Genomic DNA, 25,814 nt, shown 5'->3' with positions numbered 1-25,814 from the left:
AGATCCCACATGCCACGGAGCAACTAAGCCCGTGCGCCACAAGTACTGAGCCTGCGCTCTAGAGCCCATGACCGCAACTACTGAAGCCCGCGTGCCTAGAGCCCGTGCTCCGCAATAAGAGAAGCCACCGCTCGACACAACTAGAGAAAGCCCATGTGCAGTAACGAAGACCCAATGCAACCAGATAAATAAATTAAAATTTTTTAAAAAAGAAGAAAGTATCCATATGTATAAATAAACATATACTATATTTAAAAGGCAGTAACACTCTTCCCATTCTTATTTCTTCTTTCTCTCATAATGTGCAACAGCAGGGAGAAAGATCTCGCGAAGGTTGCTCCAAAGCCCACGGGAGTGAATGTTCCGGTAAACCTGGGGCTCTGCTGACGGGGGCCAGGCCACGTGGGGGCAATGCTGGCACCAGGCTCGGGCACCTCTGTACCACTCGTTAGTGGTCTGGTTGGTAGCGGCCAGGTACAGACAGAAGCACAGGTAGCTCCCCAGGAGGAAGCTCAGCACCACAACAAAGCCCAACAGGAAGACAATCCTCGGGAAGGTCAGGAACAGGTACTGGGGGCAAAAAAGAAGCAGCACGTTAGGCAGCTAGGCTGTGACACGAGTCGGGGTCAGGAACCACCGGCCATGGTCACGTCCATATACACTTCAGAACTGCCTTCCCAGCTCCCCCACCTCCATACACATCTGACCCACTGAACACAAAATCAGAACCAAAAACAGCACTGACAAACCTCCCAGGAAGAATTTCATATGGGATAAATTAAGTGTGTGCATTGAAGGAAAAGGGGAAGGACACTCAGGAGATGATGCCAGTTAGCTATTCAGAAAATAAACAGAGAAATGGATGTAGATCTTAGTTCATGTATCAACATAAAGTCCAGACGGACAGAAGAGATCAATCTCTCTCTGAAAACAATACGACCACAGAAATACATGTACAAGGGTATTCACTGTAGCACTGATTTTAATAGCCCCTCTTCCCAAAAGAAACAAGTTAAATGTCCATCCAGGAGGAAGAGTAAAACTCTGGGATAGTCATACTATGGAACAACAAGGAGCCGTTAAATTAGGTCAGTGTCTATGTACTAATTTGGAAAAGATGTTGGTAATATATTGCCCAACAAGAAAGACAAAATGCAAAAATCACAATGGAATCCTATTTGTGTAAAAACAAAACTAACTCCATGAAAGTGTATGGCCATATAAATAAACATAGAGAAAAAGCCTGAAATGTACACCAAACTATAAAAGTGGTTGTCTCTGGAGAATGAAACTGTTGGGAGGGGAGGGGAATAATTCCCAGTTTATATTTTATTTTTGTCCAAGATGTTTTAAATTTTCTTCTCCCCCACCCCGGCTTTGTAGAGATATAATTGGCATGTAACATTATGAAAGTTTAAGGTGCATGTAATATACAACATAATGATTATATATATTATATAATGAAATGATTACAATAACGTTAGTTAACACATCTGTCACCTCACAGTTACAATTTGTGTGTGTGTGTTGAGAACCTTTATGAGCTACTCTCCTGGCAACTTTCAAATGTACAATACAGTATTGTTAATTACAGTCACCATGCTGTACGTTACATTCCCAGGACTTATTCATCTTTCAACTGGAATAACTACCTTCACTTATTTCTCCCACCTCCCCCGACCCCTAAAAGTTCTGGACTACTTGAATTTGTATAAGTTCGTTTTTATGATAGACAAATAATTCTGAAAGAGTTCAATATTTTTGAAAGTTAGCAGAAAAGAAGTAGATACTTATCAAAACTCCATCAAAACTCCCGATGGGCGAGACTTGCTAACTGAAGTTACAAAGAAAAGAGACAGATTCGATGAGGAAGAATGTCTAAAGCTTTTTAAACAACAAAAAATGAGACACACAAACAGAAAACAAATATAACAAGAATGAACTACCATTATTATCCAAAGACCTCAAATCAAAAGTTATTCTAATACCAAATAGGTAAACAATTAAAGGGCAGAATTCACAAAAAAAGATATACCAATGACTGACAGACAAGGAAAGTAATCAAAAGTAATGAAAGAAATGTAATTTGTAAAAAAGGGTAAACCATATTCTGTCAAACTAGAAGCACTTCCCATCCCAGGCATCATCAATGCCTGCTCTTGTGCAGTGAAAGGAACACTTAACACTGCTCTAACCACAGGTTTTAAAGAGCAATTTGACAACATATATAAATATCGGAAGACTTACAAATGTTGTCAGTCTTTGACCCAGTATTTATGTTGTTGGCAATCTATCCTAAAGAAAGTCCTAAATACAAAAACAAAACCATATACACAAGATTACCCATTGCAAAGGGGAAAATGCACTTCACGAGTGGAGGGAACTGGTGGTCACCTCCGTAAACCAATGAATCAGCCTGGGCTTCACTGCTCCTATGTCACCTGATGGGATGCGCTATGAAATACACATCCCTACCTAGGAAGCATTTTTGCCAAAAACATTTAACTTGAATCTAATCAAGGCTCTAGAACTAACTTCCAGTTTACACTAATATAAAGAAAGAGAAAAATTAGATGACAATTAGGAAAAGAAAAATCTAGAACATGGGACATTTTAAAAGATAACTAGACTACTAAACGTCAATTTAATGAAAAAAAAAGCAGGGGCATTGTTTTAGAATAAAAGGACATAATATTCAAATGTAATGCATAACTATAAAATGGAATCTGGTTCAAGGAGGTAGAAGAGCTATAAAAGACATATTTGAAACAACGGGGAAATCTGAATATGGACTAGAGTGTATATAGATTTATTATTACTTTTCTTACATTGGATAATAGAATTGTAGATACCTATGAGAATGTTGACACTCTGAAAAAATGCATGCTCAGGTATTTAGGGGTGAAGCAACATCGTCTCCAACTTATTTCTAATAATACGGAGAAATATATACACACGTATAGAAAGAAAACAGATTAAAATGTTAACAATTTTAAAATCTAGGTGGAAGGTATATGGGTAGTCACTCTGTTATTCTTTAACTTTTCAGTATGATTACAAATTTACATAATTGGGAAAAAACTTGAGAATAAAAACTACTCAAGGTTAAAACAACAAGGAGGTATCATGACATACCTATGAGAACAGCTGAAGTGAAAATCAGCGATAATGATAAACCTGGCAAAGATGCAGAGAAACCACTTACTCCCCCGTCCCTGGGGAAGAGAATGTAGAAAGGTACAAGCACTCTGCAAAACAGTGTGGTTCTCCTTTTCAAAACTTAAAATGGACTTACCATACAACCCAACAATCACACTGAAGACTTCTTTTCACACAGCAGCTTCTAAACCAATGTTCATAGCAGCCTCGTTAGTGATAGCCAAACACTGGAAATTACCCAAATGTCATTCAAAGCCTAACTCATTAAACAAACTGTGATCCATTCTCACCACGGAAAACTATACGGCAGTAAGAAGGAATGAACTACTGATACATGCAACCACTAGGATGAATCTCAAGGAAACTGTGCTGAGTGAAAAAAACCAATCACAAAATGCTACTGTAGGATTCCATGTATGTAACTATAAATAACATAATAACAAAGATAGAAAACAGATGAGTGGTGGCCGGGCATTAGGGAGGTGGGGAGGAGGATGTGGGTATCAGGGATAACACAGGGAGTCTGTGGTGATGGACAGAAGAGCACCTTAGTTGTGGTGGCAATTACGCAAAGCTACACATGTGACAAACTGCACAGAGCTACACACACAACACAAACGAACACATATATAACTGACACTGTGGACTGTGCCAATGTCAATTTCTTGCTTTTGTGCTGTGGTTGCATAGGGATTCTGGCATGGGGAGAGGAGCTCAGGGGTGCACAGGATTCCTGTAACCTCCTGTAAATCTATCATTATTTTAAAATAAGAGTTAAAAAGAAAGATGCAGGCTTTAGGACTATGTGTGTATTTTATCATATTAAGACAATATCCTTCAATTCCTATTTTCTAAGTGCTTTTATTATAATAGGTATTGAATTTTTTGACAGGCTTTTCAGCATCTAGAGAAATAATATCATTGTTCCTAATACTTAATAATGCTGTATAAGATACTAATCAATTTCCCAATATTGAACCAACCTTGCATTCATTTAATACGTCCCACTTGCTCATTTTATTTTCTTTGAAACAAAAGGAAAAAAACACTCAAGGAGAATTAGGCAGTTACCTAAAAAAAGACTGCTCGTAAGCCATTTCCCATAAATGAAATAGAAATCTTTTAGCAATCAAATGAGTTTTTAAAGAATGGCTTTGACTTTTACATTATGGTAAATTACTGGGCAAAGAATAGTCTTTTCAGTAAATGATGCTGGGGGACTACCCTGGTGGCACAGTGGTTAAGAGTCCACCTGCCAACGCAAGGGACACGGGTTCGAGCCCTGGTCTGGGAAGATCCCACATGCCGTGGAGCAACTAAGCTCATGCACCTAGAGCCCATGCTCTGCAAAGAGAAGCCAGCTCAATGAGAAGCCTGTGCACCACACCAAAGAGTAGCCCTCGCTTGCTGCAAATAAAGAAAGCCCGTGTGCAGCAACGAAGACCCAACGCAGCCAAAAATATAAATAAATAAATAAATGATGCTGGAACAACTGGATATCCACAAACTAAAGAATAAAATTGGGGCTTCCCTGGTGGCGCAGTGGTTGACAGTCCACCTGCTGATGCAGGGGACACGGGTTCGTGCCCCGGTCCGGGAGGATCCCACATGCCGCGGAGCGGCTGGGCCCGTGAGCCATGGCCGCTGAGCCTGCGCGTCCGGAGCCTGTGCTCCGCAACGGGAGAGGCCACAACAGTGAGAGGCCCGCGTACCGCAAAAAAAAAAAAAATAATAATTAACTCAAAATGATTAAAGACCTAAATGTAAGAGCTAAAATTATAAAATACTTTAAAGAATATTTAAGTGTAAATCTTCATGATCTTGGGTTAAGCAATGATTTCTTAGCTATGACACTACAGCAAAAGCAACGAAAGAAAAAATAAATTGAACATCAAAATTTAAAACTTCTGTGCTTCAAATAAAACTACCAAAAAAGTGAAAAGACAACCAACAGAATGGGAGAAAATATTTGCACATCCTGTATCTGATAAGAGTCAAGTGTCCAGAACACAAAAAAGAACTCTTGCAACACAAGAATAAAAGACAACCCAAATAAAAATGAGCTGCTTCTCCCTTAAACTTTCTTCTCCAAAGAAGATATACTAATGGGCAATAAGCACATGAAAAGATGCTCAATATCATTAGTCATTAGGGTAAATGCAAATCAAACCACAGTAAGGTATCACTTCATACCCACTATATGGTTATAATTAAAAAAAAGATAATAACAAGTATTGTTAAGAATGTGGAGAAATTGGAACCTTCATAGATTGCTGGTGGGAATGTAAATGATGCAAATGTTTTGGAAATCAGTGTGGTGGTTCCTCAAATGATTACAACAGAATGTTATTTAGCCACAAAAAGGAATGAAGCACTGATTCATGCTACAACATGAATGAGCTTTGAACATATTATGCTAAGTGAAAGAAACCAGCTCAAAAGGCTACATATTGTATGATTCCATTTATGTGAAATGACCGGAAAAGGCGAACCCATAAAGACAGAAAGTAAACTGGTGGCTGCCTGGGTCTGGGGAGAAAGGGAATGGGGAGTGACTGCTAATAGACAAGAATTCCTTTTCCAGATGATGAGGTGTTCTGAAATTAGATTGTGGTGACGGTTCTGTGGTTCTGTGAATATACTAAAACCACTGAACTGTATACTTTAAAAGGGTGAATTTTACGGTGTGTGAATTATATATTGATTTTTTAAAATTATATATCAATTTTTTAAAAAAGGAATGCCTTCACGTTTTGACTCAGAAAACAAATGCCCTTTTTCCAATTTTTAAACCTTAAGTCAGAAACATACAGCCCACAACATAATTACCTGAATATTAGTTACCTGAACAACAAAGACAGTGTCAACCACCTGCAAGTGTCCAAAGTCATTGATGTAAGTCTCCAGGTACAAGTCCGACACCATCACCAGCTGGACTAGAAACACAGTGCTCACCACAGCCATGGTGGCAGCCGAGGCCGTCAACGTCAAGAGGTAGAAGAGGAAGTACCTGATGTTCCAGGCCCCGATGCAGTTGTTCACCCACACACAGTGATGGTCAAAGCGGTGCACACACCGGTTGCACACACCTGCACAGAAATGGGGGAGCCACAACCCTGCGTTGATCCTTGATAATGACACCGTGCACTCCTACTGAGAGTTTCACACACTGACACTAGCAGTATGAGCTGGTAGTGTCAATGGCAGCTGCTGTCACCAAGCTTTCAGAACCGAAGGGGACAATACAGTAGCCAATACAGTAGCCACATGTGAGTAATGAGCACTTGAAATGTGGCTACAAGAGAAACTTGAAAGAATACTTTGTTGATATTGATAAATTCACAGTTGTTTTTCAATTATGCATTGCTCCTTTGAGATCAATGTGAATAATGCTGAACTTATTAACTTGGACAGACATAATTTTAGTGAACTTATAGTGATAATTAGTGAACTTATTAACTTGGACAGACATAATTTTAAAACTGATGCTTTTGCTTTAAAGTCAAATCAATTCTTCTGATAAAGACGAACCATTATGTCAATATAGATATGGATATTAAAGAAAAATGCTGGTTTATTTATTTTGGCTGCGTTGGGTCTTCGTTGCTGTGCACGGGCTTTCTCTAGCAGCGGTGAGTGGGGGCTACTCTTCGTTGCGGTGCGCGGGCTTCTCATTGCTATGGCTTCTCTTGTTGCAGAGAATGGGCTCTAGGCGTGTGGGCTTCAGTAGTTGTGGCACACGGGCTTAGCTGCTCTGCGGCATGTGGGATCTTTCTGGACCAGGGCTCGAACCCGTATCCCCTGCATTGGCAGGCGGATTCTTAACCACTGTGCCACCAGGGAAGTCCCAAGAAAAATGATGTTTTGGTACTGATTCAGTCATTGAAAACTTTTAAGAATGTCTAGAATAGCTTCGGTATGTGAATCAGCTCTTTCAACTGTAAGTTTTATGAAATCTAAATACAGATCAAGAATTTCCAATAAAAATTTAGTGTCAGGTTTCCCTGGTGGTGCAGTGGTTGAGAGTCTACCTGATGAGGCAGGGGACACGGGTTTGTGTCCCAGACCGGGAAGATTCCACATGCCGCGGAGCAGCTAGGCCCGTGAGCCATGGCCGCTGAGTCTGCGCGTCTGGAGCCTGTGCTCCGCAGCGGGAAAGACCACAACAGTGAGAGGCCCGCGTACCACAAAAAAAAAAAAAAAAAAAAAAATTTAGTATCTATTGATTGAGATGTACTGTAAATGTAAAAAACACGGAATTGCAAGGAATTAGTATGAAAACAGAATATAAAAAAATCCACGAATGATATTTTTATACTGATTACATGTTAAAATGGTATTTTAGATACCTTAAGTGACATATAATTAAAATAAATTTTTCCCATTTATTTTTACTTTTGCAACATGGCTACTAGAAAATTTTAAATCACATCGGTGGCTCACATTATATTTTTGTTGGACAGCACTAATCTAGAATCTTGGCCACTGCCCAGAAGAGTAGGCTCTGCCAGGACTGAAGTCTGCAAACACAACATCCTACAGAAACATCTCTTGAGCAGCAAGCACTGCCATGTGGCAAAGGAAGGGCTGTTTTGCCCAGAGCTGAAGGTTACCCACTACAGGAGAACACAAGACCTCACCTCTAGGTATCTCAAAGAAACCACTATCTAACTATCCCCTACCAACAGAGGCCGCCTCATGTCTGGAGGTCAAATGGCCCTGCTTCTAGATTTATGTAACATTCCCTTACAGGTGAAGCCCACTTGTCCGCTGTGCGAGGGCAGAGCTGGAGGGGCCAGAACCAGACTTACTGCAGTGCTTGGATCGCGCTGGTTTCCTTAATTCACAAGTAGAACACCTCACGTTCTTTGGGAACATCCCTTCATCAAATTCATAAACTTGAAGAAAGAGTAATTCATTTGCTTTTGTTATGGTGCCTGAAAAAAGGAAGGACAAGTGTCAGTTTCGAGCAATACAGTGGACCAGATGTTCACACAATCTGTCCTGGCAAAGCACAACTAAAACTGCTGTATTTAATATTCCAAATAATTTATTTTTTAAATTAACAGCTTTGAGATATAGTTCATAAACCCAATTCACCCATTTAAAGTGTACCATCCAATGTTTTTTTTCTTAATTAATTAACTTATTTATTATTTATTTTTGGCTGCATTGGGTCTTCATTGCTGCACACGGGCTTTCTCCAGTTGTGGTGAGCAGGGGCTACTCTTCGTTGAGGTGCGGGGGCTTCTCATTGCGGTGGCTTCTCTTGTAGCAGAGCACAGGCTCTAGGTGCGTGGGCTTCAGTAGTTGTGGTGCACGGGCTCAGTAGTTGTGGCACGCGGGCTCAGTAGTTGCGGCGTGCGGGCTCAGTAGTTGTGCCGCGCGGGCTCAGTAGTTGTGGCATGCGGGCTCAGTAGATGTGGCGCGGAGGCTCAGTAGTTGTGGCACGCAGGCTCAGTAGTTGCGGCGTGAGGGCTCAGTAGTTGTGGCACGCGGGCTCAGTAGTTGTGGCAGGCAGGCTCAGTAGTTGTGGCATGCGGGCTCAGTAGTTGTGGCGCACAGGCTTAGTTTCTCTGTGGCACATGGGCCAGACCACAGCTCGAACCTGTGTCCCCTGCATTGGCAGGCGGGTTCTTAACCGCTGCGCCCACAGGGAAGCCCCCATTCAGTGGTTTTTATAGTCACAGAGTTGTACAACCACCACTACAATCAACTTTAGAACATTTTCATCACCCCAAAAACAAATCCTTTCAGCAGTCATTCTCCATTTCTCTAATCCCACAACCCCTGGCAACCACTAATCTATTTTCTGTCTCTATGGATTTGCCTTTTTTGGATACTTCATATAAATGGAATCATACAATATGTGGTCTTTTGTATCTGGCTTCTTTCATTGAGCGTAATGCTTCCAAGATTCACCCATGTTATAGGATGTATAAGTACTTCATTCCTCCTTATGGTTGAATAACATTCCATTGAATAGGTATATCGCGTTTTATTTATATGTTCATTAATTAATGGACATTTGGTCCTTCAAGGATAGAAAAGATTAAAATAAGGGAATGGGGACTTCCCTGGTGGTGCAGTGGTTAAGAATCCACCTGCCAATGCAGGAGACACGGGTTCGAGCCCTGGTGGGGGAAGATTCCACATGCTGCGGAGTAACTAAGCCCGTGCACCACAACTACTGAGCCTGCACAGCTAAAGTCTGTGCTCTGCAACAAGAGAAGCCACGGCAATGAGAAGCCCGTGCACCACAGCGAAGAGTAGCCCCCGCTCACCGCAACTAGAGAAAGCCCGCGCGCAGCAACGAAGACCCAACACAGCCAAAAATTTAAAATAAATAAATAAATAAATTTAATTTATTAAAATAAGTGGATGGGAAAAAAAAATACCTAGCAAGTATATATCTAAAAACAGTGTAATAATAAATATGAGTATCAGACAAAGGAGACTTGAGAGCAAAGAGTATTACTAGTAACAAAGAGGCTCACTGTATTTTGAAAAAAGATTCAAGAGATAATACTAATTCTAAACTTGAATACATCTAATATGAGTATATATAACTATTATACACACACACACACACACATAATAGCTTCAAAATATGTGAAGGAAAAAATCTGTCAAATCTACCAACAGGATGAGATCACATACCTCTCTCAGTAATCAAACAAAAATATTAGTATGAATATAAAAAATCTGGACATAATTAACATCTTGATCTAATGGACTTATATGGTTGCCTGTGCCCAAGGACTAGAAAATATAATACTCTTTTCAAGAACACATGGATCATTTACAGAAACTGACCACATGCCTGGGCATAATGCAAATACCAGTAACAACTTTAAAAGAAACAGTTTCATATAGACGGCAAGCTCTGTATATAACACAATTAAGTGATAATGTTTAAATAGTTCTAAATAATCTGTGGGACAAAGAAGAAAAAAATAAAACTAGAAAACATTCAAAACTGAAAGATCATGCAAACCCTACATACCAAATTTTTTGCAAAGCCCTTGGAGGGATCACTACTTGTTTGTAGTACTGTCAGTGAGACAGACAGTTGATCTGTCACCATTTTCTATACTAAGAGCCTCAACTTACCAGGGTTTGTTTCACAACTTAGGGCAAAAAAAAACAGGTTTACAATCAGCAGCAGATAAGGCAGAAGAAGGTAATTCAAGGAGAACTCCAGCTCTTGACAGAGGCCAAATATTTCCCAGGTGTATTCAGTATAAACCATTCCTTGCAAGATGAGATGCAGGATAACAAAGGTGTGGTTTCTGAAAGGACACAGGTACATGACTTGTTCACAGGGGCTTCTCTGTGAAAAAAATCACCACACTACAGGAGGTGAACCAACGGACAACCACTTCCTTTGGGTTTGAGACAACAGTAAGAATTACGTTAGAAATCACGTGAAACATTTCACCTAGTGCCTACCACATAGTAAGTACTCAATAAATGTTATCTATTATCATCATCATCTTTGTTGGGAACTGAGGTCTCAGTATATATTTCTTTCTACAGAAACGCACGTCAATACTTTCCCATTCTTTAAGTATTGATACTTAAAATTTGATATGTCAAAACCCCAGAGATAAAAGGCAGATTATCTGTCAGTAGAGGTTCTGAACCCAGGACTCTTGATCCCTGCAGCATCCCTCCCTGTATCACGCTGGAAACAAACAAGGAACCTCCTAGAGCTAGAGGACAGCAACAGTTAATAATCGAAACAGAAAAGAAGATAATACTTAAACTCTGAAATATAAATACCGTGTATGGAAGAGGTAATGAAGCAATCTTAGCATGGCTCTCCGAAGGCATTCTGGAATTATATACGAAATTATCTGAAACAAAAGAAAAGAGAAAGATTCAGTTTCATTTCTCTTTCTCTCCACTCCTAAACAAATTAGATGCTTCACTTTCAGCCAGCAATATTGGTGATATTAAGGCATGTTTCTGCATGTGAGCAGAGAAGAGATTTAAGTGAGAATAAAGAGGAGGGCTTCCCTCAGCTGCCCTTCCTATGATGTCAACTCCTCCATTTCCATCCTGACCCCAAACAAGGCACTAAGTCAGGGTCTTCAGGCAAAGAGAGGTGAGCAGAGGGGCTGGATCAGGTAATGCTGATGTAAACTGTTAATGTAGCCTTTCCCTGCCTTGGGTTCAATCCTAGGTTCCAGAGTCCACCTCCAGATCACGGAGCATTAGCCCAGGTCCCCCCACCAGGCCAACCCCTTCCCAAGGCTGCTCACCCCAATTCTGCTCACTTTGATCCCTGGAGGAGTGTGGGCAGCCCGATGTTCAGCTTTCTACTCACACTACCCCCAGTTTCACCCATCAGGCCCCTCCAGGCAGACACTGCTCACATCCATGCCCAACTACAGGCATCAACTCTAGAGAAAAACAGCCAACCTTAAGAATGATATCTTCTCTTAAAGCATCATCAAAAGATTACTTTTGGGACTTCCCTGGTGGTCCAGTGGTAAAGAATCCACCTTCCAATGCAGGGGATGCGGGTTCATTACCTGATCGGGGAACTAACATTCCACATGCCCACGTGCCACAACTACTGAGCACATGAGCCTCAACGAGAGAGCCTGCGTGCTGCAAACTACAGAGCCCACATGCTCTGGAGCTCACGTGCCACGACTAGAGAGAGAAAACCCGCGCACCACAACTAGAGAGAAGTCCGAGCGCCGCAACTAAAAAGAAACCCAAGCACCGGAACGAAGAGATCCCGCATACCTCAACAAAGATCCTGTGTGCTGCAACTAAGACCCGACACAGCCCAAAAAAAAAGGAAAATAAATAAATTAAATAAATTTGTTTAAAAAAGATTACTTTCAACAGTAACAAAACAGAAAGAGAGAGACTTTCGAATATACCGCAAGTGCCATAAATGAAAGGACAAGTGAACGAACGAATAAAAAAGGGCATCTCTTTTTTGTTCTGACAGAAAACTGGTGAGCCTTTTAGACTGGTGGTATTCAAAATCCCGTGGTCTCCAACCATCACTGTTACCTGTGCTCCTCTTCTGACCAGGCCTTTAAAGCAATGGGTTTTCGAGCAGATGCAGATCGTAACAACACCAATCAGCATAAAAGCCAAGTAGAACAAGAAGAGAACCAGAAAGTCCATCCTGGGGCTACAAAGGAACAGAAGGAGTGTGACTATTACTGAGGGATACAGTCCAACACATATTCTCAGACATCAATTCCCTAAGTGACTCCAGTTCCCTAAGTGACTCCAAGCAGGATTCTTCATCCTTCAAGCACAAATTGTCTCTCAGTGGGGCTTCCCACCTGGTCACCCTTCAAAAGTTTCCTAATCAAACCACTGTGGTCTGCCTTGTGGCATCTCCTGCCTGCAAATCCCAAAATAAGTGGGGAAGAATATGCAAAATGCATCCCCCTTCCCTCCCACAACGATAAATCAGTCTTTTACTCCCCTGAATATAAGTGTTCACAATGACACTGATATGAAGGTACCCAAAAGAATCTGCTGACATTGCTCTTGGAACAAGCATCCACCAGAGGCAGTCAGGGGCCCCCAGCCAGGATCAGGTATGCTGTCCTATGAAGATCCCTCCAGGACAGTGACCACAACAATCAGGGATCACCCAGGGGGACCAGAGTCAACACACAGGCCTGTATTAAGAAACTGGAAATGGTTAATATTGGCCTTGGCAGATATGGTTCTGGGCAGAACTTCCAATTAAGATAACCAAACTAGAAACTCCTCACGAGATAAGACAGAGGAAACAAAGAGCAGCAATTCTCACGAAGTGATTCAGGGTCCCCAGCCTACATATTTCTTTTGTTTGGATAGTTTTCAGCCGGCAGCTCTGGCATTCCTCCTCCGAACATTCACGGAGAATCCAAACGGCATCTCCTCTTGTTCAGCGGCGTGCGCCCGGCACAACTGGTGGCACCCAAAGCTGCAGGAGACATGGCTCCTCTAGGAAGCTGGATCTGGCTGCGAAGACATCAATTCAACCCTCACATAATATGACAGGCTAGGAGTCAGGGGCAGAATACATTGTGTAAAAGAATTTGGAAGTCAAGGGATGTTGAGACCCCGCAGGATGTACGGGGCTGTAAGATTTCTAGACAAAAAGCTCATTGGGAAGAAATATCCCGGGAGCCTTGGATCTCGGTGTTTATCCCTATACCTGAGGAGCCCACGCTGGGGACCCAACAGAAAAGCATTCCCGATGTTACTCTCCGTCCGAAGATCCCAGCGGGTGGGCCTGGCCGGAGCTTTCCCCGGGAGCCGAAACCGGGGGTTGGGGGGATGGGAGGTGCAGAAGATCTATGCGCCGGGAGCGGTGGAGGTGGGGCTGCAGCTCCATACACAAAAGGGAAGGGCGAGTCAAACAGGGAGACGAAGGGCCCTGTGCCAGCCCAGGTGTCTAACAGCCCAGTGGAGGCGGACTTACCGCCGAGACCAGTCTAACGCCAGCCGCACCTGGTCCGCGCCTCTAGAGCGCGTCCCCAGACTTCCGGCGGATCCGTGACGTCATCACGCGACGCCGTCGGCCAGGCCGACTTCCGGCGGAGGTGAGTGCGGACAGCTGGTGGGGCGGGGCTGCGGCTCGTGTTCTGCACCCTCGGAGTAGTCTTTCGCTTCCCGCCTTGACTCCTCCAGAATGTGGTCAAGTCTGACGACTGGGAGGTCCAACTTTATAGAGCCGTTGCCAGAAATCTTACAAAGAGACTGTCCCAGGCCTGGTGCGGGCGAGGACGCTGCTGTTGTGAAGCGGACCGAGCCGCCCACCGGCCTGGGTAGAGCCCAGTCATGGCTCGGCTCCCAGCCGAGCAGGGACCCCGGGCGGCCCAGGCCTAGGGGCTCACACCCTGTGTCTTAGTGGTGGACAGAGTTCGCTTTGCTTTCTGCCAATCACACCGTTGGGACCTGTTTGAACCGTCCTAGTGTCTTTGCTCCTGCTGTCTCAGAACACCTCTGAACATCCTGCCCCTGGGAGCATGACGATTGATTTGACTCCAAACCTAGAGGATAAGAAGGAAGGCTGTTTAATGATAGTTGAACCTGGAGTGAGAAAAGCTGCTTCCAAACATAGCATTGACAAGTCCCCTGTGGGGTGTCCCTTTTACCCTGAACGCCTCTGAATCAGCTGAGACCAGTCTATTCTCGATGCCTCTGAAAACCTGTCTGTAACTGAGCCAGGCCTATCCTTCTTTTGAGGGGAAATGTCTGTGATCTCCAAACGCTGGCATTAAAGCGCTTCTCTTTTGCGGTCTTTGCTACCTACCCAGCTTACAGCTTAATTTTTTTTTTTTTTCCTTCTTAAAAAATTTACCAAGCTGGGCACTTTTTGATACATTGTGTGAAAGGCCTTCACGAACTTGTGGACACAGAGTTGAAAAACAAAACCCCAAAATCAGAAAATGTGATACCACCAGGGAGGACTGTGGTTATGGATGGAGCCTCATCACGTATGCAGAGTGGCTGGACTTCATCAGTGTCTCCAGCTGACTCCTCACCCTGCTGGTTAATTCTGAGCCGGTGGTTAAGTATTTTAATTAGCTTTCCTCACTCATAAATGCCGAATTTTAGTTTTAACCCCATTCATTTTTTTCTCTGGATGGTTTCATTTGAGCCTAACTTTGATCTTCGTTTGATTACCTGTGGTATTTTGCGCTGGACTGCTTTTCTTTCGTTTCTTAAAATTTATGCAAGTGATACAATGTTGTGTTCTCCTTGTAAAAGAGTCAAACTATACAAAACAAAACCAGAAACCTCCCTTGACCATCACCCCTCCCAAATCTCAGTCCCTCGGCAGGATTAATCACTTATTTAGTGTGTATCTTCCACGACTCTTTTATACATTTATACATATGTACTTATTAAACAAATATGTATTGAGTACACAGTATATGCCAGGCACTATTTTAGTCACTGGGAACATAGCAATAAAACAGAAAAATCCCTGAACTTCATAGTTTACATTCTAGATTGTACATACACATTTATAATTTTTTGTTTACCAAAATAGCATTATCTTATACATAATGGCTCTACATCTTGCTTTCCTTTTACTTCCCCCAAAATATGTCTTGGTGATCCTTCCACACCAATACGTATATATTTGCTATATCGTATTTACCTCATTATGTGCAATTCATTGTTTAGCTGAGCCATAGCTCATCTGCCAGGGTCCCAAACTCTAGTGCCTACAGGGGATATGCAGGTAACAAATCAGTAAAGTGACAAAGTGGAGCAGGTGTGTTTTGTTCTAAGCAGAAGTAGCTATTTATTTACACAGACCAAAGGATTGTTAACTTGTATTCCAGTGTTTTAAGAGTATTTGAAAACCTGGCTTTTTATGACATAAATCAAATTTTTTAATGTTGGCAACTAATTCAAGATTTTAAAACACTATTCAGGCTAAGCACAACATACCTTCAGGACAAATCTAGCCTAAGGGCCTCCAGTTTGTGACCTTTAATATAATGGTCCTATTACTAAACATTTAGGTTAATTTCACATTTTGCTATTATAGACTGTGCTGAAGTGAAAATACCTTCATGAACTTCGTTACACACAAGTAGGTGTATTTCTCTAGGACAGCTACAGGAAGTAGAATTTCTGGGCCACAGAATAAATAGGCGTTTTAAATTTTAATAAATACTAAATTGCTCTTGCACTACAAATGCCTGAAAGAGCCTGTTTCTCCAAACCCTTGCCAACATTTGATAGATCGGCTTCTGGTTTTTTTTTGTTTTTTTGGCTCTGCCATGAGACTTGTGGGATCTTAGTTCCCTGACCAGGGATTGAACCCCAGGCCACAACACTCTGGACCACCAGGGAATTTCCAGATCAGCTCCTTTAATATGTATATTCTGATGGGTTAAATGGCGTTTTATTTATTTATTTGCTCACCACACACTTGTGTAGCACCTACTGGGTACCAGGTACCGTTCTGTTTAAAATTTTTAAATATTTATCATTTAATCTTTATAGTAACTCTATGAGATAAGTACTATTATTAATATAATACCACTTTTATAGATGAGGAAATGGAGGCGTAGAGAAGTTAAATAATTTTCCTTCAGGCCGTAGAGTTAAAAAGTATTAGAGCCGTGATTCAAACTCAGGCCATTGGGCTAAAGAATCAGTGTGCTTAATTGCCATGCTGGGCTGTCTTCCCTACAGCTGGCTGGTTTCTAGTGATGTTGAACATCTTGTGTGTTTATTGGCCAATTGTCTATCCTCTGTTGTGAACTGCTTACAATTATCCCTTGCCACTTTTATTTGTTTACCATTTTCTTGTTGCATTGTGGTAATTATTTACATATTTTATGCATTTGTTAGGGAACAGGCTAAGGTGCTTCTCTTAGTTCAGGCTCCCTAAGAGCAAACTCCAAGACAAGGATTTGGTATGAGTAGTTTGTTTGGGGAGAGGTTCCCAAGAAACATGGTGAGGGATGGGGGGAGAGAAAGGAGAGGAAAGCCGGGAAAGCAGGTGTTGATGAGCAGAGGGGGGCATGTGGGGCTCAGTCCCACTGAGGATCATCTGAGAGGCTCCACAGAACACGCCTCAGGATCGTCCCATGGAGGAGCAGCTACTCCTGGGACAGTAACTCCCTAGTCCTTCGGGCCTGCCCACACATAGGCCAGCCCAGCCCCACGTACAGAGAGGACACCTCAGGCAGACACTCAGGAAGCCATCCATCTCCACGCAGGGCTGTGGGGATACAGGCAGGGCACCTACAGTGTCTGCTCTGCTGTTATAACAGAGAGACCCCAAAACACAATGGTTTTATTAGGAAAGAAGTTTATTTCTTTCGCATGCGATAGTCCAGAGGTAGGTGGACAGTCCAGGCGTGGTAGGCAGTTCCGCTCCAGGAGATCCATGCGATCACACAAAGACCCAGATCCTTCCTATCTTGTTGCTCCACTGCTCGGTAAAAATTTCCAAACCTTCTCTCATTACATCACCCCTCAGGGACTTAGAATTTTTTTCACAGAGCACCTCAGCCAAAAGAAATATCTAACAATCCCATCTATTAAATAATTATCTCTGAACAACTTCATAAGTATTTGTGTCCAAACAACTTAGTGCCCCTTGCACACTGCACAGTTTATCAAACTTTAAAAACAGGTTGAAAACCACCATTCTCATTCCTGGTCCACATTCCAGCAGCACTTGCTTTCTAAATCCATCTTCACAAAGATGAGACGTCAGGAATTTCTCCATCTAACGGCTGAAAATGTGAACTAACTCAAGCTAGCATTTCATGTACAACACAGATGTTACTTTGTTTTCTCAAATTTTTAAGATATCCCATAGCATCCCCATGAGTTTGCTGTGGCACCACCACCACCACCACCACCCCCGCCCCGGCACTTTGGGCACAGTATGGAGCCACAGCACTAGGGTGTTGCCCTTACGCCAAGGTCACTACCTTCCAGCCCCTGAGTAGGGGAAAGAAGGAAATGAAAGGCTGTTCACTTTCAAGAATGGAACTTTCCAGTTGCGCTTAGCCTTTCCTGCTCAGATCCAATTGGCCAGAACTTAGTCACATGGCCATACGTGGCTGCAAGGGGAGCTGGGAAATGTAGTCTGGCTGTACTGCTGTGTGTCTAGCTAACACTTGGAAGGTTGTACTGCTGTGTGTCTAGCTAACACTTGGAAGGTTGTTACTTCTAAAAGGAAGAAATAGAGAGAAATTATTCTCTATCTTATTCTGGATATTAATCCTTTGTCTATGATATCAATTCCAAATATTTTCTCCTACAGATCACATCTCTGTTAACTTTGCTTATGGTGTCTTTGTCATACAGAGATTTTAAATTTGGAAGTACTCACATCTATCAGCCTTTTGTTTTGTGGCTTTTGGGTTTTGTTGTTTTATTTTGTTTTGTTTTGGCCGCGCCCTGCAGTGGAAGCGTGGAGTCTTAACCACTGGGCCGCCAGGGAAGTACCAAGGGGATTTTGTTTTTGTATCGTATTCAGCAAGGTATTCTTTATTACTTTTTTAACTTTTAGGTGTACAGCAAAGCGATTCAGTTAAACGTATACATGTATCTATTCTTTTTCAAATTCTTTTCCCATTTAGGTTGTTACATAATATTGAGCAGAGTTTCCTGTGCTATACAGTAGGTCCCTGTTGGTTATCCATTTTAAATATAGCAGTGTGTACATGTCAATCCCAAACTCCCAAAGCGAGGTATTCTCCAATATTACATATGCCAAAAATAAAAAGCACACACACTCATACACACAGATATATTCTGCAGTGTTTTCTTCTAGTTGATTTAAACTTTTATCTCGAATTCATCTGGAGTTTCTTCCCCTGATGGCTGAGATCATTTCAGAAGGGAAAGGAAACATTTAAAGTGGTAGCCAAGGCATTATGTATCTATATATCTTTCTCCATTTACAATGGAGTTACCTTCCAATAAACCCATTGTAAGTTGAAAATATCGTTAAGTTGAAAATGCATTTAGTACACCTAACGTACCAAACATCATAGCTTAGACTATCCTACCTTAAACGTCCTCAGAACACTTAACGTTAACCTACGGTTGAGCAAAATCATCTAACACAAAGCCTATTTTATAATAGTATTGAATATCTCATGTAGTTTATTTAATACTGTAGTGAAAGTGAAAAACAGAATGGTTGTATGGGCACAGTATGGTTGTAAGCGTATGTTGTTTACCCTCGTGATTGTGTGGCTGATTGGGAGCTGCAGCACACTGCCACTGTCCAGCATCACAAGAGAGTGTTGTACCACATATCGCTAGCCCAGGAAGAGATCAAAATTCAAAATTCGAAGTCTGATTTCTCTTGCACCATCATAAGTCGAACCATTTTAAGTCAGGACTGTTTGTATTAAATTCTCAACTGCCTTACAACTCTCCTTCCTGCTTTTCATGGCAATCTTCTGCACACGTTCCACATGGAACAGTGAACACTGGTGTTTCCTACCCAACATGTACACCACACACCTCCATGCATACTCTTTGGGTACGACTGAACTACCCCCACCTCTAGGAGTGGGTCTTAATTGGTCTCAGCCAATCAGGATAATCCTATCTTCCTTATCACAGTAATTTTTCAAAACAAAAGCCAATGTCTGGAATGCATGACCAGCCTCTGGGATGCAAGTGAACCAATTAGAATGAAGCTAGGATTCCTTTCCAATGGTGTCTCCTCTCCCTTAGATTGACTAAAGATATTAAGGAGGAAGCCTGTAGCTTCACTTCCCTTAACTCGTAACTATGAGGAAAGCCAGCCTGAGGATAAAGCCTACATACTGGAGAGGGCAGACCCAAGAGAGGCGCAGAGAAATGAAGTCAGAGCCCTGATCAAACTCTGCCTGAAGCCCACCCCACATCTGGACCTCCTAGTTAGATGTCCCCTTTATTTTTTTAAACTATGTTGAGTTACATTTTCTGTAACTTGCAGTTGAAGACATCCCAATCCTAAAAGAAACAGGTAGTCACTCAGCTCTTTTTCCCCTACCTCATATTTTTCTCTTTAAACTCATTTAAAATATAGAAATGTAGAAATAAACAGCAAAGAAAAAGACTGTATTTTACTATCATAACTGCTACTTTATTATTGTGTGTTTCTATAAACATGAAAATGTGAACTTTATATGCGTTTAAAAGGTTTACATAGCTGTAACTGTAGTGTCTAGACAATTTTTAAATTTTGCTTTTTAAATTTAGTTTATCATAAATTCTTTTACTCTATCTAGATAATTTTAATTATTATTCAGGGATACAACATAATGAGCTTAATCTTATCATTGGACATTTGTATTATTTCCTACTTTTCAGTATTATAGTTTTGCAAGTATTCATATTCATAGCTTTTATTTTTATTCAGTTGAATTACTTTCTCAGGACACATATCTCAGTGGTCAGTCAGTTCCTGAAACTCATGTATTTCTGGAATTTTAGTTTTTCCCTCTGTTCTTCAAAACCTCCAAGCATGAACCTTGACACTTGTACTTTTATAAATAGCAGAGGAGAATACATGCTACTTAAGCCTAAATCCAAAATTTTAATTCAAGTGTGATAGGAAGGATTGTATCACCCATGAAACATGTAGCAAAGAATCCCTCTTTGGAGCATTCCTAGGCCCTCCTGTCAACCCCTGAAACTGGACCTGTGGTATCAGTTTTTTACCTGCTACAAGATCGGTTGACAGGATCAACCACATTTTATACCGCCATCTCTTGTCCCCAAGGGAATGACTGAAGCAATACTTTGGAAAGGGGATACGGGACTTCATAGCTACCCTTGCAAAGACAAATATAGCACATGGTGCTTGTTTACAAACAGTGATTTATTGGTCAGGAGGAATTTTACAATGGAGAAAAAGAGAAAAAATATATAAAGGAACATGACCAAAGTATTTTTTTTGGGGGAAAACCATTGGGTCTGTATTTGCTTACTATTGTATCCGTATCAGCTATTTTGGTGGCTCGTTCATAGTAGATGCTCAGTAAAAATGTGTTGAATGAATGAAAGAAAAAGGATGAATTCTACCCAAAGGAAAATCTATATCCTGGATAGCAACCAAAACAAAAATTCTTCTGGCCAGTAGGTGGGGCCATAGAGTGTCACCATTAACCAGCTTGAAGCATTACATAGGTGTGGCCAACTTAATACTTTCCAATGGGCCTTTGCTTCCTTGATTGCTGCCCCTTAAGGTAACTGTGTTCAGCTCTCAGTTCAAAGGGATTGTCAGAGCAGAATCTCCATTTCCCGATCACTTCTGGTCTTGTCTTAAGCCTGTGCCCTGTTCAGCTCTCCTCACCCCAAATGCTCTGTCATTCCGGGCACCAATACTGCAGTCCACTGTCAACTGTGGTATCTCTCAAAAGAGGGAATAAGAATAGCTATACTAAAAAATTATCCTTTGTTTATCTGAAATTCAAATTAACTGGGAGTCTCGTATTTTTATTTCCTAAATCTGGAGAGCCTATCTCTAGCTACCTATCTTAATGCCTCTCAACAGAGATTCTCATTTTCTACCCCAGTTGAGACCAAGAATTAGTTTTGCAGTTGGAATCTGGTCATCCCCTGGTTAGCAGTGTTGAGCAAAAGGAGAGTCCAGCCCTGGACATTGAGCTGGGGCTGAGCTGTCTCTGGCTGACCCTGAGACATTTTCAGAAAAGAGAAGCCACCTGACAGCCCAAAGAAAAGGCAGACAAGCAAGAGATTCCAGGCTGACTGATGGAGGATGGCCCCTCCCTTCACATAAAGTATACAGTTTGTTCTTCACTTGTTTGGTTTGTATGTTACACAGAAAGAGGCTGGAGAAAGACAAGGGATGATGTTGTGAATACTGTCTCAGAGCAGTGGGGAAGAAATGAGGGGCACTTCTTGGTCAGGGTCCCAGGTCATGACTTCCTTGTTAATGCTCTCGACACCAAGCAAATCAGGACTGACACTGGGCTCTGTGAAGGGCAGACGTGAGTGTCATCCCAGGAGGAAATTCAGAATGAAAATATTCGGTGGGAAGTCATGTAGGGGTTAAAAAGATGAGTGCACGGGCTTCCCTGGTGGCGCAGTGGTTAAGAATCTGCCTGCCAATGCAGGGGACATGGGTTCGAGCCCTGGTCTGGGAAGATCCCGCATGCCGCGGAGCAACTAAGCCTGTAAGGCACAACTACTGAGCCTGCGTGTCTGGAGCCTGTGCTCCGCAACGGGAGAGGCCGTGACAGTGAGAGGCCCGTGCACCGCGATGAAGAGCGGCCCCCACTCGCCGCAACTGGAGAAAGTCCTTGCACAGAAACGAATACCCAGCATAGCCAAAAATAAATACATAAATTTATTTAAAAAAAAAAAAAAAAAAGAAGATGAGCTCAGGAATCAGGCTTCCTGGGCTCCAGTCCAAGATCCACCTCGTCTAGCTGTATGGTTTTTACTTAAGCGCTGTGAGTCTGTTTCCTCATCAGTCAAGTAAGGATAAGAGACTCTACCTCAAGCGTTGTTGGGAGGCTTAAATGAGATAATGCACGCAAAGCACATTCGATCAACACTGGCCACTGCTACAGATGTTAACAAATGTGATCAATACAGGAGAACAAAGTGGGAAGTACTTCTGACCTCCGAAGAGGTTTGGGGTATCAGGGTTCTTTATGTTGCAAGTAACAGTAAGCCCAACTCAGATGGGAATAAACAACAAAGGAGATTTCTTGGCCTCTGTCACTGGAATATCCAGAGATGGTGCAGGCTTCAGGAATGGTTCGAATCAGCAGCTCAGTGACATCATCAAGGACAGAGGTTCTTTTTGTCCCTCACTCTGTCATCCGAGTATCAGCTTCGTCCTCAGACCAGCTTTCCTTCTGGTGGTAGGATAGCTTGCCAGCCACAGCTGGGGCTTCATGCTTCCCCATTCACTTCCAGATGTTTACCCTGGTGTTCCAAGTAGGAGTGCTGAGCTTCACCCTGGCTGGCTGGCAGCAGAGGCTCACTCCTGCACCTTGAAGGGCTGGGAAAATGGACTGTGCCTTTTGGTGAGTTAAACAAGGCCCCCTGCTGAAGCTGCAGGGGAGATCAATTTCTTGCAAATCACGTGAGCTGCTCAAGGGAGAGGAAGATTCCAGACAGAGACCTGGGTAATACTAGAAAGGGCATGGATGCTGGGTAGGCACTCAATAAGTGGGTATCTAATAAGTTGTATCTGGGATGATGGGCACAATAAGTAAAAAATGTTCCCCCAGTTAAGAGTGAGCCCAGGATGAAATAAGTTGCCACAGTGAAAACGTAGGATGAGTGGGGCGTAGCAGGAGCTCGTGGTGGATGCCCTTCGTCTCCCAGACTCAAAGGCAAATATATTAATAAAATTCCTTCCTGGCAAGCCGTCTCCTGGTGTAAGTTCGAGAAAATGTGTATTCAAAGGAAGAGGGAGGAAATTCTAGCCACAAAGCTGCAATCTCACCGTTCTGCAAGGTCACCCAGAACGGATGCAATTCCTTAGGAAGAGCAAGAGGCGTAAAGAGAGAAGAGGCAGAGGCTCTCCAGCATCACGGGGTGGCAGGAAAAGAGGGGCTGGCAAAGACAGCCAAGTTAGGGTGGTCCACCAAGAGGGCCACCATGGAAGCCAAAGGAGGAAGTGTTCTCTAATCTCTCCAGGGGGGCTCCAACAGGGGAGGCAAATGGGAGGCCCTGGAATGAGCGTCCCACAGACGTGAAGAAATGTCCCTGGGGAAGCGAGGTGCCCCCTATCCTGGCACAGGTTCTGGCGGCCCTTCCGGTCCCCTGAGCTACCACAGCAACTCCTCTTGCTACAGATGGCACGTTGTGGGCTAGGAGCTCCAGAATCCGCAGGATTAACAGTTTACAAACTGCAGCCTGGAGAAGGCCCATCCGGATCCTGCCGTGTTGGGAAGCAGTCCTGAATATTAGCCCGAAGCCAGAGGACCGGAGGGAGAGCCTCCTGGGATACACAGAGTGTGTTGTTTGTCACACACACAACACAGCGAGGTTGTGCAGCACCCTGACCGTCCCACTCTGATGGCGCTCCCAGGAGTGGAGCAGGGCGCCGAGGGAGTGTGTGCAGCTGAGAGGAGCTCAAACTGCCCCCAAAGTCAGCTGTGCCAAACGCAACCTCCTTCGTTTCCCCATAACTGGACTGAGCTTGGCTCCCATGACCTGGGCTCTAGTGGGGCGGTGAGTCTGCTCCTCCAAGCCTTCTCCTAAGCCTCCCTCCTTGCCCACTGCTCCAATTCTTACTTCTTTTGGGTGTGAAGGAGGCTCTTGGTCCCAGTGAAAGCAGTCTCACTCTATGGTTTATGGTGTAAACCATAAGCTTTTGCAATAATTTTTTTTCCCCTTCCAAAATCCCCAACTTGACACCAAAAAAAAAAAAAAAAGTTTGTATTTCAGAACTTGATCTTTCACCAGACACACTAAAGTCCACTAAAGAGGTTGAAAGACCAAAAGGTGCTCTTTTAAGGCTAAGTCTCCCCATCACACACACACCCCAAGTTCCCATCTAAAGCTACCTTGACGACTGAGGGAAGAGCAACAGGTATAAGGGATAGGCAGGGCGACTTCTCCAAACCTCAAACTATTCTCCACCACATTTATTTAAGGACAGGTGCTGTCTTATTCCTGGCAGGACTGGAGACGGTTTACATAGACATACAAAACAAGATAAAATAACTTTCACATGAGTAGAGGGGAAACAAGACAAAGGGGAAATGAGCATAAGAAAGACAAGGTGCACCAGTGGGTGGATCTCACTTCCGTCGTGGAAGCAGGGGTGCCAGGAGAGGCTCCTACCGGCACTTGGCTCACAGACCAGCTCTACATGCAGCTCAGGCCAAGGCTCGTGCCAGGGGCTGAGCAGAGAGTCAATCCTGCCTGGACCCGGACGTGACAGCTACTTTGTTCTTCACTGTTGTTTTGCTAACGCTCCCTGTGACATGGTGGTGGGATCTACAGTCCCAAACGCTGCTCATCACACCACACTCCTCTCCAAAGAGCACCCCCAACAACTCCCATCCTTAATTCACACCAGATCCGTGGTCAAGTAAGCCCCCAACTTTTACCCTGTTTACCGCTAAGCCAACTCTCCTGCTATCTTGTTGGATTGAAACGATTGTGGCAACCAGCATCCCTGACTCTGGAGGCTGAGTCCCCACCCACCATCTTCCTCAGCATCGCAACATTTGCAGGCTGGGTGGGAAGATGAGTGTCTTTATCTGTGGTAGGGACAATGCCAGGTGCTTACCACCCGGCTGCCTCTTCCTGGGCACAAGGGAGGGTGACATGTCCCAGGCTCCTTTGAAGTTTGTTCTGGGCATTGAAAAGCAGGCAGAAGAAATGTAGGTCACTTCTAGACCACGCCCTTAAAACATTCCCACACAGCCCTCTGGCAATCTCTTCCCCTTCCATAATGACTTCTACAGGAGTGACCACATGTTTACGATGTCAGCATCACAAGATAGAAGGATCTAGAACCCTGCGTCTTTTCCTGGAGGTAGCCCCCACCCCCGACCCAGGAAAGCCACCCAACCCATGCCAGACTGTGATGTAGGCAATAAATAAAACTTTATTATGTTAAGCCACTGAGACTGCTGGTCGTTTGGTACCACAGCCAGCGTGCATCACCCTGACTAATACACTAGCCAAGTTGATGTCAGTCATCAAAATTCCATTATGACTCTGGTCAACTTCAGCTCTCATGTCACAGGGATGGACAATCATCTGGACCAAACCCCTCCATCCCCTCAGTAGGCTGTTGCCTATTCCCCTGCCTTTGTTACCCAAGGTCCTAAGGATACAGTGCAGATATACTCAGAGGCTTTGGGTAGGAGTGCATGACGTGACTGCAAGATATCAGTGCCCAGTCCTCAGTCCTGAGTGTGTCAGGGTAGACTTGGCATGGAGAGAGGAAGACACGAGCCAATTTTAAACTGATGTCTGGGTCTTCCCACTCAATCCCTGTTTGCCCACATTTGCTCTCCTTGACCAAGGCCACTTACCTAGCTCTTAACACATCCTGAGTGAGAGCCCTTTAACCATATTCTGATGAAACTTCATTACAGCAATGCATAAGTTTGCTAGGGCTGCCTTAAAAATACCACAGACTGGGTGGCTCAAACAGTAGAGATTAATTTTCACACAGATTTCAAGATCTGAGA

At 43.2% G+C, this 25,814-nt stretch overlaps 1 protein-coding gene across 3 annotated transcripts; it reads right to left on the bottom strand.

Annotated features, from left to right (window-relative positions):
* Positions 1–226: 226 nt before the first annotated feature.
* On the bottom strand, positions 227–13,677 carry ZDHHC4 (zinc finger DHHC-type containing 4). 3 transcript variants are annotated; one of them, XM_029219563.1, is made up of 8 exons: positions 13,613–13,669; positions 12,982–13,149; positions 12,196–12,319; positions 10,945–11,018; positions 10,273–10,451; positions 7,971–8,096; positions 6,004–6,248; positions 227–570 (listed from the first exon to the last, which is right to left on the bottom strand). In XM_029219563.1, exons 2-8 carry the CDS (start codon positions 13,038–13,040, stop codon positions 280–282), a joined length of 1,098 nt encoding a protein of 365 aa, XP_029075396.1. In that variant the 5' UTR covers positions 13,041–13,149; positions 13,613–13,669; the 3' UTR covers positions 227–279. The 3 variants fall into 3 exon arrangements, with proteins under 3 accessions (XP_029075396.1, XP_029075398.1, XP_029075399.1); XM_029219565.1 differs by having other exon boundaries at positions 13,346–13,624; XM_029219566.1 differs by having other exon boundaries at positions 230–570; positions 12,956–13,149; positions 13,613–13,677.
* Between the last annotated feature and the right edge of the window lie 12,137 nt (positions 13,678–25,814).

The sequence above is a fragment of the Monodon monoceros genome, unplaced genomic scaffold (genome assembly GCF_005190385.1).
Source record: "Monodon monoceros isolate NGI ecotype Baffin Bay Population unplaced genomic scaffold, NGI_Narwhal_1 Super_Scaffold_13, whole genome shotgun sequence".
Classification (NCBI taxonomy): Eukaryota; Metazoa; Chordata; class Mammalia; order Artiodactyla; family Monodontidae; genus Monodon; species Monodon monoceros.
The sequence above is the reverse complement of the archived record's forward strand: the minus strand, read 5'-3'. Positions and strand labels throughout refer to the sequence as shown.